The sequence below is a fragment of the Belonocnema kinseyi genome, chromosome 1 (assembly GCF_010883055.1).
Source record: "Belonocnema kinseyi isolate 2016_QV_RU_SX_M_011 chromosome 1, B_treatae_v1, whole genome shotgun sequence".
NCBI lineage: Eukaryota > Metazoa > Arthropoda > Insecta > Hymenoptera > Cynipidae > Belonocnema > Belonocnema kinseyi.
In genome coordinates, this window is record NC_046657.1 from 106,376,511 (window position 1) to 106,397,779 (window position 21,269).

Sequence of the window (21,269 nt, forward strand, 5' to 3'; positions counted from 1 at the left end):
CTTGGTTCTCTTTTTTCTCCATCCCCGACCTAAGTTAATTTTTGAGATCACAAGGTAATGATCAGTATTGCATTCAGGACCCCTCATGACTCTTGTATCTTTAACTAACTCTCTTAGTCTTTCATCCGCAACAACAAAGTCAATTATACTGCGGGTATTTCCTTTACACCAGATGTACATGTGGATCATTTTATGCAGCATTTTTTGAACAATCTCAGATGATTGGTTTCTACTTTATTCAAAGAAATGTTCAGTTTCGGACCGTATGTGCTCAATGATACCGTTGAATTTTTATCTTTAGTAGTGCCTAATTTTTTTTAAAGAACACCTAATAATTTGTTTTTGATGTTTTTGTGAAAAATTAAAAAAAAAAGTTAGTTACATTTTCTTTAGCACTCAACTCATTACAATTGTGGTTTTTTCCTTCACCTATTATAGTATAACAATTTTTACACATCACAATTGATTGCGTTTCTTCATCATCAATTTCACATACTTTAGGAATTTCACTTGCTTTAGGAGATTTCTTAGCCGAAGCACTGCCAAATAAACCGTTAGATTCGTCAATTTTATTTGATAATTTTTGGTTATGACCAGCACTCCTGACAATTTTTTCGTGCCCATTATATCTTGTTTTAAACATATGTAGAAGTGACATAAATCGCCAGTAACTCAAGTTGTATTAGTAAGATATATATCCTTGTCATTAGGCATATCTTGTAAAGTCGTTTGAAAATTTGATTTTCATGTTCATTAAGCATTAGTTCACATGTAGTCCAAGTACTAACTGGATGATGGGAATCTTTAACGTTAAAATCAACATTCACGAGAGTTTTAGTTAAGTTTTCGTATCTTGAATTTATAGAAAAGCATTCAATCTTTTTTTTCCCCCAACACAATTTTTTCCACAGGGTGCACAAACCTTAGCTCTATTCTCGTCGTGTGAGCATTTGAGAGGCATGCTTATACGTAGATAAATTTTATATATTATAATCCACAGTAAAAATCATTACTATGCTACAAACTACTAAAATTTTTTCAGTGAAACTCATTTAAAAACAGCAAAGAATAACTTTTTAATCTAAAAACACTTTACTTTTTTATACGTCTTCTGACACAAAAGGACACTTTTAGGGTTATGTAAATGTTTTAAAATAACACTAATGGGTTTTAAAAGAACACGCTCGAAAATTCATTTGAATGCTGTCTCGTATTCTAAATATCGTAAACTTAAATGGAATGAAGCATTCTCGCACAAATAATGCAATGATGTTATTTGTAGCGAAATTATTCGATTTAATAAAAATGGTTAGAATGAAAAAATATTTGGTTTGCAAAAATAAATAACTTTTGTTAAGAAAAGTTTTTGACAAAAGTAATATTTCTCCACATATTGACAAAAATTGCCATTGTTATTGCACGAAATGTGTTAAAGTCGTATATTTAAAGAACCTGAGCAGCTAGGGTTTACTATTAAACGGATTTTGAACCTGTGGATCGATAGAAATTAACCCCCGCTTATCGATTTTGCATTCCCTTTAGTCAAACTCATTCGGGTCAGGAACTCGATGTGCCGTATATTTGTACATACATATTTTTCTAGCCCAATAAATAATAGCGGAGTTAAAAATGGTTAAAATAAGGTACAATTTTCAATTAAATATTTGTCAAAATACCTCAAATTTTGCAAACCCCCGCAAATACATTATTTAGCACCACAAACACTATACAATATCGAAAAGGAAATGAAATCAATGACTCACTTTTTCTTTTCAAAAGGAATGCCCCACATTTGAGTAGACACAAAGCTAAAATAGTAATTTTTTCAAAAAACTTGCATATAGATGCGCAATATGAATATATTTTAAAAATAGCAATAATACTGAAACGTATTAAAGGAAACTTTTGTTAAGCGTTAAAAAAGAAACACATTTTTTGCGGAACTTTTCCTTGATCATGCGCATTTTTTGAAAAATGCAAATTTTGTATTTTTAGAGAAAAATCACTCACTAGAATAAATAAATGTCATCTCAATTAGTTAAAAATTTCAAGAAATTGTGAAAAATGTCAAACTCTTTTTTTCAATTAAATCAAAAATGTTGACAACCATTCTAAAAAGTATTCTGAGGCTAAGAATTAGAGAAAAATTTGCAGTATCTTCAATATACCACTTGGACCATTCTATTCACTTCAAAATCCATTTTCTTTGTGCTGAAAGAGAGCTTTAATTTTACGAACCAAGACAATCTCAAATAATTCTTTTCACCAATAAAAATGTGAACAAAAAATATTTCAATCAGCCCGTTGTTTATAAAAAAGATTTTTTTATCTTAATTAAAAGATTACAATCCAAAACGCCATAAACGCAATTTTTTCCAAACTAGTACCATTTACTACTTTTAATTAAAAGTTCAGCATTTAGCAAGTTTTTCTGCGTCCGTAAATATCGTCAAAATGGCTTTAATCCCAAAAGTAAAATTCAGTAGTCCAGAAAAGTACTATGCCGAAATCTAAGTTCTAATCTAAGTTCCATCTTTATAATTACATGAAGAAAAATTAGTTAATGTAGGGACAACTAAACAATTTTGTTAACAAATATTTTAAGTAAAATGGTTTAAAAAATAATGTTTGAAACAAAAGTTTGAAAAAAAGTATTTGAAAAAGAATGGTCGAAAAAAATGTTTAGAAAAAAATATTTTTAAACAAATTTGATCAAGAAAAATATTTTTCGAACTCAAAATTTGTTGAAAAAAAGTGTTTAAAAAAATTTTTTTTTAAATTTTTGAAAAAAAAGTTTGTTTGAAAAAACTTTTGGCGTTTATGTATTTCTGCTGTGCCAAATGTTGCCGCTTATGTCTTTTTTCCTTGCCAAATGTTGGCGCTTATGCCCGTTTTTACGACGGAATGCGGATGGATGGATGGACGGACAGACACCCAACCGATTTTATAAAGGTTTCAGCCCGGGGCTACGAAACCCTAAAAATGCTAATCGATTTAAATGATGTATTTATAAATTATTTTATTAAATCTCCCGTTAACAGTTAATTTATTTTACATTTATATTATGCCGTATAATAATAAAAAAGTTAATGAGAAAAAAGAATTAAAAGATCGTTTTTTCAACTTTTTTGAACTATGGCTGATAAGAGTTATGAGGATGGTTTTTTTATTGGGGGCCATCCAATTACCAGGTCGACACTTTAGGGGTTAGGGGGGGTATGGCAAAATTACACGCTTGTCCAAAATGGGAACCGGGGAGTCAGGTTAGAATCCACGTGGATACACATTTCCCTAAATCTGTGGAAAATATACTGAAATGAGACAAGGTATACTCTAGGTATACTCGAACTTTTAAACTGTGCTCGCGCACAATATCATTTTTATTTTTATTTGAAATTCAAATCATGTTTAAGCTGACGTTCCTAAGATAATCCAAATTTTCAGCCCATTCATCGCTCCTTTTAGATTATTTTGTTTTCATAGTCAATAGTTCGAAATTCGTTGACTGACTAACAGCTGTTGGTGCTTTTTGCACTAATTTATCGTTAAACTGGTCAAAAATTCAAGTGAAAAAACGTCATTGTAGTACTTTTGAAACTCACGGGGTATAATTGTTTAAATGCTATTAAATGCTAAGAACTAAGAATAAGTTTGACTGGCAGCTTCTCGCTGATGCCAAAGTTGACTAGCAGGTTGTCAAACATGTCAAAAATTCGCGTGAAAAACGTCATTTTATTACTCCTCAAACCCACGTGGAATGATTGTTTGAATGCTTAAAACTAACAAGAAGTGTGACTGGCAGCTACTCAGTAGTGCCAAAGTTGACTGGCAGATTGTCAAAAATATCGAAAATTCGAGTGAAAAAACGTCATTTTAATACTCTTAAAACCCATTGGGGACGATTTTTTAGGTGCAAAGAATTAACAAAAATGTTGACTGGCACCTTTTGAGTGATGCTAAACTTGACTGGCAGGCTGTCAAACATATAAAAAAATGACAAGATGACAATTAGAACCTTTATTTTAGTACTCTTGAAACCCATTGGGGATGATTGTTTAGGTACAAACAACTAACAAGAAGTTTGACTGGCAGCTCCTGAGTGGTGAAAAAGTTGACTGACATGCTGTCAAACATGCCAAAACTTCTAGAGAAGAAACGTCATTTTAGTACTCTTGAAACTTATTGGGAATGATTCTTTGAATGCTGAAAACTAACAAAAGATTTGACTGGCAGCTTCTCGGTGATGCCAAAGCTGACTGGCAGACTGTCAAGCATATACAAAATAACAGGATAAAAATTAGAACAGTTATTTTAGTACTCCTGAAACTCATTGGGGATGATTCTTTAGGTGCTTAAAAGTAAGATAATAATTGATTGGCTGTTCCTCAGTCGTGCTAAATTTGACTGGCAGACTGCCTAGAATGTCGACAATTCAAGTGAAAAACGTTATTTTAGTACTCTTTAAACCCATTGAGGATGATTGTTTTGGTGAAATCAGCTAACAAAGAATTTGATTGGCAGCTCCTGAGTAGTGCCAAAGTTGACTGACATTTTAATCAGCAACCGAATGAAAGTTTTGTCCTTTTCATTAACTAACATTTTCATCTATAGGATACTTCTCTAAAACTAATATGTATATAAAAAAAGAAACTACAAAAATCTCACTTTTTACGTAAATTCACAGCTCGCAACAATGGGTTTCAAGAGTACTAAAATGACGTTTCTTCACTTGAATTTTTGGCATGCTTGACAGCCTGCCAGTCAACTTTGTCGCCACTCAGGAGCTGCCAGTCAAACTTCTTTTTAGTTGTTTGTACGTAAACAATCATCCCCAATGGATTTCAAGACTACTAAAATAAAGGTTCTAATTGTCATCTTGTCATTTTTTTATATGTTTGATAGCCTGCCAGTCAAGTTTGGCACCACTCAAAAGTTGCCAGTCAACATTTTTTGTTAATTCTTTGCACCTAAAAAATCGTCCCCAATGGGTTTCAAGAGTATTAAAATGACGTTTTTTCACTCAAATTTTTGACATTTTTGACAACTTGCCAGTCAACTTTGGCGAGTCAACGAATTTCGAACTGTTGACTGTGAAAACAAAAGAATCTGAAATTTTAGTGAGTACTAAAATGACGTCCATGGAATTGTCGCGAGCTCCCGGACATTTTGAAGACTAATAATATCTATATTTTCATCAAATATGTCCACGTGGACAAAGTACGAGGGAGGGGGGGGGGGGGCAAAAAGTGATGAAAAATTGTCCACGTGGTACATGGACGGCTCCTTGGCTCGTATGGATTATTGCGAGAATTTGTTATAACATATGGACGAACTTTTTTCGCGAATAGGGAGGATACAATGTCACTTACCAACACTTTCCTCAGATAAAACCATAGTTCCTTCCGCCAAAACCAAACAACCCATGAGAAGACACATAAAATATTGTTTGCCCATTTTGGTAAAGAACTAGGCAAACCCAGAATGAAACTAATTAAATCTAAAGGAATACAGAAATCGACTCTTTCAGTTAAACATCTGCCTTCGGCTGAGCTATACAATTCAATAAAATCCTGACTTTAGTAACACGTAGGTATCTTACATGATGTATAGCATACAGATTTCTCAACATTCTAAATGATGTTTGTACAAGTACAGGAACCTTGAGGCATACGTAACATGTACGAGTGAAATAATGTGTTATCGTTTGAAGAATAAATTTAGCAAATTTAATTATTTTACTCAGCCTTGTAGCTCGATGCCCAGAATGAATGGAATAAAAGTGTCCTGAGATTTGACTGCGGCCACGAACTTGTAGCTAGTTCTCAGATATGAGATCAAAAAATTAAACATTGAATCTTTATTTCTGTGAGAAATGCATGGATACATTTCAAAATTTTGTTACGAATTATATAAATGAAAAATGTTATTTGTGCGATTTCATTTATATTAATTTATATATTCGCAATTCAGATGATTGGAACCCTCGAAAGGCTGCTGACTCATCAGTTTCTAAACATAAACCAAGAGTGCGTAAACACGCTCAGCCATCGAGGCCAAACAACATAGATTTTTTAAAACTTCTAACCACTCATCAGACTTACTCGAACCACACATACGCGCGTAAACGCGCACCGCGCTTACGGGCGAGTGTGTGTGCGGGACACGTGCAAGCGAACCTACTTTTACCACGTGCCAAATTTTTCGGACAATCTCGTGAGTGTTCTGAGAATCTTTTCCCATTCTCTCGTTATATTTTTGTAATTATTCAGGAAAAAAAAATCATGAACCGTTTTAGAATGTTCACATCGAGTTCGTCAATTCTCTATCGAATTTCGCAGATTATTTACGAAAATACACCAATATCCGATGAATTTTTCTCATATCCGTGACCTAGCTACTAGTTTCTGACTATCTTAAGGACAAACCATTCTCACTTTTGACCTCACGCGCTCCAACGTACCATTGAGGGGATAATATTGCCCACATTCTACTATAGTTAGCATGTGTTACTGGAGTTTGAAAAAAAATTTTTTTTTCGAAATTTAGATTGAATAGTTATTCGTATGCTCTTACAGATATAGATTTGAGTGAAAATGTGATAGCAGTGCCTTCGAAAATGTGATAGCAGTGCCTTCGGTCATTATAATGGATATAGTGTCATATTTGATTCAATTTCACAGTTTTTACACCAAAAAACAAGTAAAAGCATGTAAAGGTTTGGAAGCTTATACATTTTATGAAGCTGGTTTTGTGGTGAAAAAGAACTACAAGCAGTTCAATGGTACTTTTCTGCTTCTGAGTGAGGTTAGTGTAACAAAACAGTATTTTTAGTTTGAAGCTAGTATTTTTAGTCATAACTTATTATTTTCTATGAGTATGAATATTAACATTAAGTAATATTTCTGTGAAGCATGACATTGGTTTCCATTTAAGTTATCAAATTTCACTGTCAATGTTAAATACGATGGCAGTTTATTGAGATTTTGAGTATTGAGATTTTGAGGTTAGGAGCAGTCTTTGGTAAGAGCCATCAGCTCGCAGAATTAAAAAAATAAAGTGATATCATTTAAAAAATGTAAGATTGCATTCTTCTTTTCAGCTTTCATTATTCTTAATTCTCACTTTAATTAATGTAAACAAAGAAGATTAATTTTCTACCAAAAAGGACAAATTTTCAACAAAATACAATAAGAAAAATCTTGAATTTTCTCAAAGTTTTTCTAGTTGTACATTTTCGTAATTTTTCATAGAAAAATATAATTTTTTTATAGATTTTTGTAAAAATATCACTTTTTAGATTAATGTAAGAAAGAAGAAAACAATGTTTTTAGATAACGTGAATTGAAACGAATGCCTTGCTTCAAAGGAATATTACTCAATGATAATGTTCATACTTTCAGAAAATAATAAGTTATAACTAAAAATACTAAATTAAAACTAAAAATACTGCATTTTTACACTCACCTCAGTCAAACAAAACCAGCTTCATAAAAATTATAAGTTTCCAAACTATTATATGCTTTTACCTGTTTTGTGGCGTTCAAACTGTGAGATTGAATAAAATATGACACTATACCCTCTATAGTGACTGAGGGCACTGAACTCACATTTTCATTCAAATCTATATCTGGAAGAGCATACGAATCAAAGTTTTCGATTTCTTCCATTTTTTAGACATATCGGGTCTTGAAATCTCCCGACAATATTGCCAAATATTGAATTTAGATTTCGAAATAACAAGAACAATTTTTTAAAAACTTTAGCAACACATGCAAACTATATAGGCATACGGGTAATGTTATTCCCTCAGTGGTGCGCCCATTTAAAATTTGTATGGCTCCGTAAAATAAGACACTCATTACTAGCGAATCAAACAATTTCATTCTCCTTACAAAAACATCTGCGAACAATCTCTTCCTCAGCCCCCCCCCCCCCCCCCCCCCCCCCCCCCCCCCCCCCCCCCCCCCCCCCCCCCCCCCCGTCTGTCTCGTTACCACTTTGACCCTTCTCATCCTCTCTTTTATATGACCATCCACTCCCCCATTCCTTCGTAACAGGAAGCCCAGGTACACAAACTATTTTACCTCCTGCACCGCTTTTCCCTTCCACTTTCACTCCCCTCCCTTATCTCTCCCACCTTCTTTCCTAAACACCATAACCTTCAAATTGTACGCATTTAACTTAAACCTATTTTTGTCCAAGTGTCTTTTCAAACTTTTCATCGTCTCCTTTAAAGCCTCTTCGCTCTTTGCTAGTAGCACTATGTCATCTGCACATACGAGTGAACATATCGTAACTCCTCCTACCCTAACTCCTCCTACCACTCCGGCCGCTAGCATATATCCATATCCGCGATCAAAATTGCAAAACGCTTCGGACTGAGCGGACACCCTTGCCTCAACCCCCTATCCATCCAGAATCCTTCAGAGACTCCCTGCCCTCCTCTCACCCCATCTTTCGTCTCCTCGTATACCCCATTACCCTCTCGATCAGGCCCCTCTGTACTGCCCTCTCTTCCATTGCCTTCCACGATATCCCCCTATCCACCGAAGGGAACGCGCCCTTTAGATCTACAAAAAAGGCGTATATTTTGACACCCTTTTTGGTTAGTTCTCTATCAACCACGTGTTGCAAGACGTAAATATTGTCAATAGTACTCTTTCCCTCCCTAAAGCCCGCCTGCGTCTCCGGCAATATTCCTTTCCCCTCAACATCCTTGCGCAGCCTATCTGCTAATGCCATCGCGTATATTTTGTACGCAGTATTCATTAGCGTAATTCCTCTATAATGTTCCTGCTTCTCCCTATCCCCGTTACTTTTTTCACTACCCCTACAGCCTCTGCCTTACCTCTTGTGTGCCAAACAGCTAAGCTTCATTTTCTACTCCGCTCAGCCATGCTGCCTTAGATTTTCTCAACTTCCTTATCTGCTTCTCTGTCTCCTTGGTATTCAACTCCTCTCCATTTACCTCCCTCGTTCTTCTAATCCCCTCATCTCTCATTCATGTATCTGGTCCCTAAAATGAATCATTGAAAAATTTCCTCCAATCGTCGCTCCCTATCTTCTCACTTATTCCCACCCTAACTTCCCTAAACCTAGTAAACATCTTCCACACGTCCCCTTCTGTCTTAACAAATTTTCTGTACTTCTTTTTCACCTTTCTCTTTATCATTTTACATTCCCTATCCCACCACGGCTTCACCGTTCCTTTCTTCTTCTTCCTAAATACGTACTTTTGCACACAACCTTTCACTTTCTCTTTTAGATCCTCCCATATCTCGGCTACAGACTACCCCTGAAAGCTTACGTTACCCAACTGCTCCTGATACTTCTCTATCGCCTAACGACCCTTCTTCCCCACCCTGCCTTTCGCCAGCCTCCCCCTGTAACTACAAACTTAATGGCTGATGGTCTGATTCCACCCTCCCTTCCACTGCGAATTTCTCTATCTCCTCCCACCCTTGCATATTCATAATCACATAGTCTCTAACCGATACACCCATCTTACTCACATACGTGTATTCTCCCTCTTCGTCTCCTTTTACCATACCATTCGCCACCTCCAGCCTCTGCCCTCCATCCAGTCTCTTAGAATCTCCCTACTATTAAAAGTGTGGATATAAACTTTCTAACCTCAAAGTTAAATATTTTCATTCATATAAATAAATATAAACAAATATGATCTCCTTCAACACAGGTAATAATAATTGTTTAATAGAAACGTAAATATAGATCAGAAAAATGTATGATATATCAACAATTTTTTCTTAAAACAACAAGTTTGAAACCTAATCTGAGCATTTTAAATTGTGTCTTTTTTTGTAAAAAATATTAAATTACATATTGACCTAGTCTTGTTTCCACTTAGAACGCAATTAAGACCAAAAAACTAAAAAATTACTCAACTGTAATATTTCATGCGCATTACATTAAAAAACTTGATTTTAAGGTTAGACCTTGAATCCAAGACCACTTTTTAACATTTAAGAATTCTATGCACCGCTATTCATAGTACTCAAAAAGACGAATAATTTACACTCTAGACTTTTTCCGATAAAAGGAATTACCAGAGTTACAGAATTTAGACCCTTAAAAAATGTGAAAATAAAAATATTAAGCCAACCAACGCAGGACATGAAAAAAGTCAGAAAAAGAAAACCGTTGCTTTTTTAAAACCCTAAAAGGTTATCATAACAACTTTTTGCATTTTCTAGAAAAATCGAAAATTCAAATTTCGATCGCACAAATAAAAGAAAAACCAAAAACTCCATTTTTTGGGTCAAACTATGCAAGATGCGACAAAAGATGAGGAAACAAAAATTGTACCCAAATAAAATCTATAAATTTATTATTAATCATTTTATCATGGTGCGCACAATTTTCGTTATTGTTTTAATCGTAAAAAATAACATTAAGAATTAAAAAGTAAATTATTTTTAATGATACAAGGTTCGAACAAAAAAACAATAGACGAAAGGTTTTCACGCAAAAAGGATCCCCAAATTTGTTATTAATCATTTTTAGGTAGGTAAAGTAAATTAATTTTTTGGAAAACAAGACAAGAAATTTAAAAAAAAATGAATAGACAAAAGCTGTGCAAATAAAAAAGATATACACATTTCTTATAAACTTTTGATACGAGAATACATTAGAAATAAACAAATTAACATTGTGAAAATACGACACAATTTACAATAACTTTTTATTTAACATAATTTTTCGCCTAAATTGTATCGAAACATTTTCTTAGAACCATATTACGCTAGGATGAGTATTTTATGGCTTATATAGTAAAAATAACATTGAAAATAAGCAAATGAAATTAATGGAAAACCGACAAAAGTGGCAATAAAATTTATAATAGAAAAAAATGTTTACAGGATGCGCACTTTTTTATATGATAAAAAACAGAATGAAAGTACATCTATTAAACTTATATATTTTTCAGGGTAGCTGAGAATAAAATTTAATGTAAATTAAAGTACAAATAATAAAGTAATCATGATTTGATATAACAGTGTTGAACGTAATGTACAAAAGTTGGCGTTTTTGAAAAAATCGAGTACGAAGCACGAGATACGTGATAAGAGTGTGTTCTTTAAAGCCGAGGGCGCTTTAAGAAAAGAGAATTCACAATTGCCATAATTCAGTCGCCAAAGCTTTCATCTTACGTCTTAAAAGCTCTGTGCATAAATGTGGAGGAAGTACAAAACTAAGCACGTAGCGCGAGATAATTATATTATCGAGCGCGAAGTACGAGAACCAACAAACGTGTACCCTAGGCGCGCTCAAACTTGCGACTGAAGCGAGCAAACGATGAGAATATGCAAGCGCGGTGGGGAGATATTTTTGTTTCAATTTGATACATTCCTGCTATAAACTAGCAGTATTTAAGGCATAATTTTAAGTAAAGTTTCTCAATATTCCAACTTTGGTGAAACCTTGTATTTTTTATAAGTAATTGTAATTTTCTACATTAATTTACGTAAAATTTAAAACTTTTTTATGAGATTAAACACCTAAACTAAAAAATGTAAAATCCTATAGTCTCTATATTACCTTGTAGAACTTAACAACACAGAAAAAAAGTTAATAAAAAGTTTTCAACATTTTTAAATTGCAGCAACTTATACTTTATTGTTTCTTTTTTAAAACTTTTATCTAAAAAAACAGAAGAACAATTTAGCTATTTGTATTTAATTATATTATTTTAGAATTTAGAACCTATTTTTACTAAAAAGTAAATGTTGTAAACACAAAATAGAGTTATAAAAGTGTTGTACTTTCATGTAAAGGTTTTTTCCACCAGGGCGTTTATTTAAAAAAAAATAACAAGATCATCGCTGTGGATGTAATTATCAATATTTAAGACGAGAGTAAAATTGTCTTGATAAATTTTTTTTCGAACAAGTTTGAATCTAATAGGATCTACAGTCATGGTAGGATGGTTTGAGGCTGGTGTGTTACTGATTAAAAATTCCTTTGCGGCACGTAAATTAAGTTAATGATGCTTAAGAATTTTAACTGTATTAGAGCAGGAATCAGGTGATTAAGTCAGTTGGATAAAAAGTGTCTAAATTAAAACAGTTAGACTTTGTTCTTGAAAAAAAAATCTTAATTATAATGTTCATTAAGAAAAATCTGGGCGATTCTTTACAATCACATAATTATAAAAAGTCCTAATTTCATAAAAGAAAATCAGAACACAAAATAAGTTTGCAAGTCAAAATTAAATGTTCAAATACTTGGTTTCCAAATAATTGGAGACAAATATATAACAAAAGAAAAAAGGAAAGAAAAATGATTTTAATCATTCTCTGATCTAAGAAAGTTGGTTACTATTCATAACCTCCTGATAAAACGTATTTCTGAATGTTTCTACACATTACTGATAAAAGAGAACACTTTAATTTTAAAGGCTTTTTAATATTGTGAAACAATTATGTTCTTAACATTTTGCTAACACTTTTTTACACAATATCTTAATTATTATTTAATCTTTGATTTGAAAGTAATTTTTCTAATTTTTCAGGATTAAAAAAAAAGTTAGGAAAACTTTTAATTGCAGTGAAACTCTTTTATAGCGCCGATTTTGGGGCTGACGGTGAATGTGAACTAACTCATTTTAGTCCGCTCCGCTTTTGTTTGTTCATGCTTGACTGCTCGCCTGAGTGACAACCGCAGGCCCCGCTACCCCCGCGCAGTTCGAGTTATACCGACCAACGGCGCGACGTCAATTCTCGGAATGGCTATAGAAGACAGGGCTATTGAAGTGTTACACTGTATTTTGAATGATGTTTCAAAGTTTACAAATTTTTTAAAGATTCTAGAAAAATTTTTTATATTTAAACATTTCAAAATATTTTAAACAAAATTTAGATGTTTCAAGATTTTCAAATAAAAGTTTGAAGCTCTTTAACTATTTTGCATGGTTTTAAGATGATACAATTTATTTGTCATGATTTCAGGGAAAATTTAAATTGATTTTTTATTTTTGAAAATACTTTTTAGAAAATATTTACAAATATTTCAAGTGATTTCCTAAAATTTCGGTAAAGAATGTAGAAGACTGTAAAGAAAAATTTTAGAATAAATTCGAATAAGTTTAAAAAGTGTTTAGAAGTTTTCAAATAGTACAAAAATATGTTTAAATGAAAAGTATGTAAACCAATTAAAAATAAAATGTAGATTTTTAAAGATTTAAATTCAACATAACTTTTTTAAAACTTTATGGCAAAATCGAATACATTAAAAAATGTGTTCAAATTAAATCAAAATATTTTTAAACTTTCAAGGATTTCTGCAAATTCCTAGAATATTTTTCTGATTTTTTTCCAAACGTTAAAGAGTCCCAAATATCTTTTAAACAGATTCAATCTTTTCCTAAAATTTCGTAAAATTCTGTGAAGTAAAAATCTCATCGTCTCGCTCGTCTCTATGGATCAACGCATCTCTATTAGAATTAAAATTAAAATATATTTTAGTTTGAATATCAACTAATATATTTTTCGTTGAGAATTGATCCTATGTTAAAAGTTAAGCTATTTTGTTAAAAATTAATTTCTTCTCGCAAACATGTAACCATTTTGTTGAAACTCCGTATTTTTTGTCATAGAATTAATTTTTTCGTTTCAAGATTCATCTTTTTATTTAAGGATTCAGATATTTTGTTGAAAATTCTTTTTTTTTTTAATTAATTAAACTGTTATTTATTCGAAATACAATTTTTTTAAGTTTATTCTTTTGGTTCGTGATTTACCAATTAACTTGAAAATGACCTTTTTTGTTGAAATTTTGATTTTCCATAACTGAAATTTTCTAAAAACTTTTTTTATTTTTTCAAGAGCCTTAGAAAAATAGTATTTATATAATCCTAAAACAAATAAACCTAAAACATAAATAGTTAAAGGGCCTAACATGTATCGAAGCTTATTTAGACTTCTTATAGGATATTATTTATAGAAAAACACCAGCATGAACAATAGAAACTTACAATAATTGAAATTCACATATTACTTAAAAATAAAAAAATAAAACATAGAGATTAACATAACAATTTATTTTGTCTAATTTTCTATTTTTTTGCGAAAATTAATTCGCATATATAATACTTTATTACAGAAGACAAAGATCAATTTAACTAATTAATAACCCTATCGCAAATATTGTTAAATCTCGAGAGTTCCTATTTTTTTTTTTTTTTGCTTAATTTCCATTTTCAATCCAATTGAAAGTCATACACGAACATTGGAAACAAAAATACATGTATTTATTATGGTTATAAACAAATTTTATAAATACATGCACAGCTTGAGCAATATAATTACATCGAACTGGTTTAATGTAATATTGGGAAGCCTATAACAAAGCACAATTAAAAGTCAGTACCTGAAACTCTTTAAAATTATGCTTAAACTGGGCATTTAATTATAAATTTTTTAACAATAATCGCGGTTATGAAATGAAAATATAGTTTTCTGAAGCATACCTGGCAAGTCAAACAACACACTTTTTAAACAAAAAGTACCTCAAGCACTAAAAAATTTTTCGAACTGGGCATTTGTTTATAAAAATTAAATTTATCATGAAATGAAAATATATTTTATTAAAGTATGATTATTAAGCCTAACAAGTCGAGCTTAAATAGTAACTAAAACTCTCGGAAATTGCTTAAACTGCGAGTTTGTTTATAACAATAATCAGTGCATTTATTCTCGTTTTTTTTTCAATTTGTGCATGACTAACCTACCAGTGTTTATAAAAGTACAAGTGTTAAAAAAAAAATAAGTTATATAAAAAAGTATCAAGTTATGCATAACGAATATTAATTGATAGATTCCACTCTAATATTAATCATTTTTAATCAATTGCGTCTTATTAAAACAACGATTTCTTAAATTTTATCATTTTTTCAACTTCATGTTTAAATAAAGTACATAAAAAAATGTTTTCACAATCTTATCTCTTAAGAAATCAGTTACCTTTAATTAAAAAAGGAACGTAAAAAGTATTTGCAAACCTTTCCTTCAAAATGCATGAAAATACCGTGAAACTCTTCTATAGCGCCGATTTTGGGGTTGACGGTGGGTAGGAACTAACTCATTATAGCCCGCGCAGCTCCTGTTACACCTACCTGCGGCGCGGTGTCAATTCTCAGAGAGGCTATAGAAGGAAGGGCTATTGAAGGGTTTTATTGTACCTCGGTATCACTTGAAATCCTTTGAAATCTTCTGAAATCTCCTGAAAAATTTGAATGTAATTCGAAACCTCTAAAAATCTCTTAACATCCTTTGTATTGGGTGGGCATCGTTATTAATAGCTTAAAATCCCTAATATTAAATCCCTTAAAATCTTCGAAATCTAATGAAAAGCGCCTGATATGATTCAAAATTTGTGAAAATTATTTGTTTATCTCTTAAAATCGTTTAAAATCATCTGAAATGCTGCGAGTTCTCAAATAATTAAAAATTTCTTAACATCCCTTGAAGTCCTTTAAAATTCTTTGTAATCTGCCCAAATTGTTATTAATTTCCCAAAATCCCAAAAAATGTCATCAAAATCCTTCGGTATTTTTAAGATCCTTTAAAATCCCATATAACCTCTTTTGAAATCAGGGTAAACTCATTAAAGTCCTATGCAATCGGGCAGAATCAATTTAAAAAATCTGCCCACCGCGCGGATATATTCTCGTCGCGCGCTTTGATCGCAAGTTTGGGCGTTCCTGGGACATGCGATTGTTGGTTCACGGGCTTCGCGCTGGACGATGTATTTGTCTGGTGCTTCGCGCTCGATTTTGTATTTACCTCGCGCTACGCGCTCGGACTTAGTATTTTTCTCACATTCGAGCAATTGCATATTCACGCTCGGTCTTTGTATTTGTCCCACATTCGTGCACAGACCTTTCAAAATTAAAGATCAAAGAAACGACAACTGTAATTTTCCGATTGTGAACTCTCTTTTGTTAAAGGTCTTCCGACTTTAGCGAACACATTCTCATCACATATCTCGTGCTTCGCATTGGATTTTGACCACATTTTGAAATGTTTTACATTATGCTCAACACTTTTATATCAAATATAATTCATTTTGTATGTACTTCTGCCTGGGTTCGGGTATTTAGATTTTGCAAAATAAAGTACAAATTGTATTTATCATGAGAACTTTAATATTTGTTTCTTATTTTGCATTAAATTTTATTCTTAAATGCGCTGATACTTGCATCATTTTTATAATTTTATATCATTAAAATTCATAATAAGCATGGAAATTGAAACAGTCTTATTTTTATTGTCGTGTTTTTATAGTTTTTTTTTTACAATTTTAATCTTGTCTTTGAAGACAAAAAAATTACGTTTCCTACCTAAGAATTATTCGTAAAAAATTTGTAAATCTTTTTTGGTTCAATAAATTTTGTCTCACTTATTCTCGTATCCTGTATCGCTGTACACAAAAATAATCTTTTTTATTTTCAATATTCTTTTTCAAAAATAAAAGAAAAACTACTTATCCTGCAAAAAAGTAATTTCTGGAAAATTTGCTATTCTTTTTTAGGGACACAATTTTTGTCAATCTACCTCTTTTCTTATCTTGCTTTGTTTTCCACAAAATGTGGTTATTGCTTTTTCATTAGTTTTTTTGCGATAAAAATTTGAATTTTCGATTTTTGTTTAGTAAAATTTAGAAAGTTTTTAAAACGATCTTGTAGAGCCTTAAAAGAGAACGTTTTTCTTTTCTTGATTTTTTTCCATATCACGCTTTAGTTTGCTTCAAATGTTAATTTTCGTTTGGTTTTTTGGATTTTGAAAATGCTGTAACTTTGGTAATTTCTATTTTATCAAAAAAACTAATAAAGAGAAATTGTTTGTATTTGGATCGAGTATTTCAATTTATAATAATTTCAAATATTTAAAAAAAAAGTGCTCTCGAAAATCTGCAAAATGCTCTAACTTTTTCAAATTTCTTCCAAAATAGCTGGCTAACGAACCCGTCCTTTCTTTTCATATCCTTATAAAGCGGGCTAAAGGGGAATCTAATAGAATAATTCCTTCAAATGTTACCCTGTTTACGACAACAACAACGACAGACAGACACCGACGTAAAAACTATTTTTTCTGACACAGGGGGTCTCAAAATGTCGACATTTGATTAAATCCGTGAAAATCAGTTTTCAAATAAAACCAGTAACTTCTCATTAGGATGAGAATATAAAAATTGAGATTTTTTCGAAACTGTACTAAGTATTTTCTTCACACCATTGACAGCTAAACCATTTGAAAAAACTTAAACTTTCGTAATTATTGAAAATAATTTGAAATCCCTTCAATACTGACCCTATTTTAAATCTTTTTAGTCTAAAATAATCGAATTGAGAACTATATACTTTGAAGTTTTATGAATTTCATTAAAATAAACTAAATATTATTTTAAACTCAAGTTAAATTAACTCATTGGTCATTTTAATGACTGCATTCACATTTAATTAGCAAAAATATTTATTTCAAGATTGAAACTAATTGTCCTGAATTATTTATATATAAATAAATACTCATTTTAAAATCTCAATAACAGAAACATATTTTCTCTTAACTGAAAATGCTGAAAATGTTCATGAAAATAATATTCATAATGGAAAATTACTAACTATTGTCTGTTAATAAGTCATTATAAACATCTTTATAAATAATGAATAAAATTGTATATATTCAACAGGCACGTAGGTGATTGAGGATCATAAAAAATTATCAGAATAAAATTCTTTCTATCGCTACCAACAAATATTATAAATAAATTAAAAAATTTGAAAAACATATTAAATTATATATTTAATTATTATAATAATTTAAAGCTACTGATTGTACTTAAATTTTCATTAGAGTATTATAGTTAATTTATTTTTAACATAATTTCGTAGATAAAATAATTTTTTCCAAGTAATAGTACCATTTTGTTAATTGTCTGATTATTTTCGTTAATAAACAATAACAATTAAGAGTTTCTAAAACACTTTCATAGATAAATATTACTGTTTACGTGTCTTCCACTTGATTTAGAAGAAAAAATCATTTCTTTTGGTGAGAAAATGTTTACAGTTTCAATTTTTTTATAATATTCGTTGGAGAATAGGAAAATCCAAATGTATGAAAAGTAATTGACTACTCATCTCGAATTTTGGGACGACAAGACACTTTGTTATAAAACCAGTAATGTTATTATTCATATTCACTCATTTTCTGATGAATATTGGGTTGAATCTTGAACTGAATATTTGTATTTTTTTGTAATTGAATTGATTATGATGCTGAACGAGTTTCCTTAAGCCTTTGCTTAATAAATAGGTAAAAACAAAATTGTTGAAATCGCCAAGTTTGTCATTGGCTTCTTTTAAATAGTAAATAACATAGAATCAAATTTGAATATCTAGCCTCAAGTTTTTTTAAAGCGTATAATGGTACTAAGGTAACTACTGCAAAATCCCATAACGCTCAAAATCAGTCGAATTCCGTGGACATCTCTTGAAATTCTTTCAAGTCCTTAAAAATCCTTTGAAATCATCGAAATCTCTCTAAATCTCTTTAAATCCGTAAAAATCCCTTATATAATTTTGAATTTTTTAAAATATTTCAAAATGTCGAATCTCTTCAAATCAATCAAATCTAATGAGAATTGCCTACATGCTTTAAAATTTGTCAAAATACTTGGGCATTTCTGAAATTCTTTATAATTTTGTACATTTTTTAAATATAATTGGAAACCTTTTTAAATCCTTTGTTATCTGCAGAAATTGTTCCTAATTGTTACATGTCTCTAAACATCCATCAAAATCCTTTGATATTTCTTTATATCTTTAAAATCTAGTTCAATCTCTGAAACTCTCTTTAAATCCCACGTAATTTTCGAAATATGATCAAAATCCGCTGGCTCGGTTTAGAACTTGTAAAAATACTTGGGTATCTCTTGAAATTCTTTAAAATCTTTGAAAATTTCGTGAAATCATCGAAAATCCTTTAAATCTCTAAAAATCCGTAAAAATCCATAAAAAGCATTTTAAATCTGTCTCAATCTTTCTAAATCTCTCAAAGTCCATTCACATATTTAAAACCTAATTCAAATCCCCTGACATCCTCCAAAATTTGTGAAAATACTTGGTTGTTTCTGGATATCCTTTAAAATCCTGTGACTTCTTTTGAAATATTTCAAAATCTTTTTAAATCCCTTGTAATCCTTTAAAATCCTTTGTAATCAGCGGAAATTTGTGTTAAATCCTCAGAATCCCTAAAAATCCATCGAAATTCTTCAATATTTCTTGAAATCCTTGGAATTCCAGTACAATCTCTGGAAATCTATTCAAGTCCCATCAAATCTTCGAAATCTGATTAAAATCGGCTGATATCCTTCAAAATGTATGAAGATACTCAAGTATGTCTTGAAATCCTTAAAGATCCTTTGAAATCCCATGAAATCATCAAAATCCCTCTAAATCTCTTAAAATCCGTAAAATCCCCTAAAAATAATTTTAAATCTTTGTAAATCTTTCGAAATCTCTTCAAATCCTTTTACTTATTTAAAGCCTAATTCAAATCCTCAGACATCCTTCAAAATTTTTAAAAATACTTGGTTGTCTGGATATCCTTTAAAATCCTGTGACCCTTTAAATTAATACTAAATCCTTTCAAGTTCCTTGTAATTCCTCAAAATCTCTAAAAATCCGTGGAAATCCTTCGGTATTTTTTAAAATCCTTTGAAATCACGTATAAAATCTTTTGAAATTTGATAAAACTTCGTAAATCCTCTAAAAATCTAGTGAAATCCCTTGAAAATCTCAGATTTTCTCTGAAAGTATACAAGGTATACAAATGTATTGAAATATTTTTAAAATACTAGAAATGTTTTGAAATATCGTTCATAGTAAATAATAATTGATACTTTCAATAAAAAGTATAAAATCTTACGTAAAAAAGAGGAGAGGAGTTAGAAAACTCTTACGAATTATTAAAATTGGGAAGAGGGTTGGGGTTATAAAATTTTTAAAATCATCTTTTCATGATTAATGGACATTCCTTAAACGAAATCCCCTTCCAAGCTTTTCCTCTCCCACTTCTCTTACTTTCTCTAAATTGGCTTCTCCTCATCTACTTCCCCTTTCCACATTTTAACATTTGCTTGCCTTCCCCTACATTTTTTCATCTACTTCCCATTTTTCTTACTTTCCAGAAATTTTCCCCTCGCACTTCCCCTAGTTCCACTCCCCCACTTCCCTGAGTTGCCCGAATTTCGAGTTGTAAGTTGTGATTTAGGAATTAGTAGTTAGTAGTTCCCTCACTTTCCTTTCACTTTACTTCTTGGAAAAGAAATACGATGGTAGACGAATACCCGACCGAAACTATAAGAATTTCTGCCTAGGGTAACGAAACGAAAAATAAAGAAAATAGATCATAGTTCCAAGATCTAAAATCAATATAGAATTGTCTCTTTTTCAGGATACCTGCCATCACATTCGCTGATGATGAAACCCGCGCCAAAGATCGTGGTGAAAATGAAAATGTGAAGATAGTTTGTGGAAATTCAACCTAAAAGAAGAGGAAATTTGTGTTAGGATGTGTCCCAGTGAACCCTTCTCGCGATCCTTGAGAGCGTTGGCATCCCTCCTTGGTGAAGACTTTACGAGCTGACAGAGAGGCGTTTAAACGGTTAAAGCGAAAAGCGAATCGCAGGAAGCGAAAAAGTGCCGTCATGTCATCAAGCGGCGAATTCTCGACCCTGTCGAGCGGCGAAGCGACCGGAACTGGAGAAGATTCTTTGCCAAGTTCCCGCGAAGCAACGGCGGACGCCGTGAGCTCCGGCGTTGGTTTTATGCCGCTTCGCGAATTCCTGGACAGATTTTCGCTCCCGCGAGTCGTCCGGGTTGAAAGTGGTGGTGGCAGGCCTATTTTGCTCTACAAACAACAGCAGAGGTCGCTCAGGGTCACTGCAACATTGCTGATGCACCGTTACAGACATGACATCAAGGTTGGACCCGAGATCGTCATTCCTGAAGGATATCCCGGTAAGGTTTAGACTTTTCAGAAAAAAATTAGGATAAGGGATCCAGGTTTCATCCATGGTTATGAATCGGCGCAAAAACTCGGTCGGCTTACGCGAAAATAATGCCAAATTCTGCTGGGAAGTTCTTACACGAATTCGTTTTTGGTCCACTGTGAGCAAACGCGGCACCCATCGCGCGCAGAGCTTCTTCATGCCCAAAACTGAATGCACGATATTGCCCACACGTT

At 31.9% G+C, this 21,269-nt stretch overlaps 1 protein-coding gene across 1 annotated transcript in view; it reads left to right on the plus strand.

The window, feature by feature from the left end:
* The window catches only part of LOC117174160, a 97,837-nt gene that overhangs the window by 25,162 nt on the left and 51,406 nt on the right, over positions 1–21,269 (plus strand). The window contains exon 3 of the mRNA XM_033362982.1: positions 20,478–21,043. Within this exon, the coding sequence (XP_033218873.1) occupies positions 20,731–21,043 (313 nt within the window). The 5' untranslated portion in view covers positions 20,478–20,730. The remainder of the gene's footprint in view (positions 1–20,477; positions 21,044–21,269) is intronic.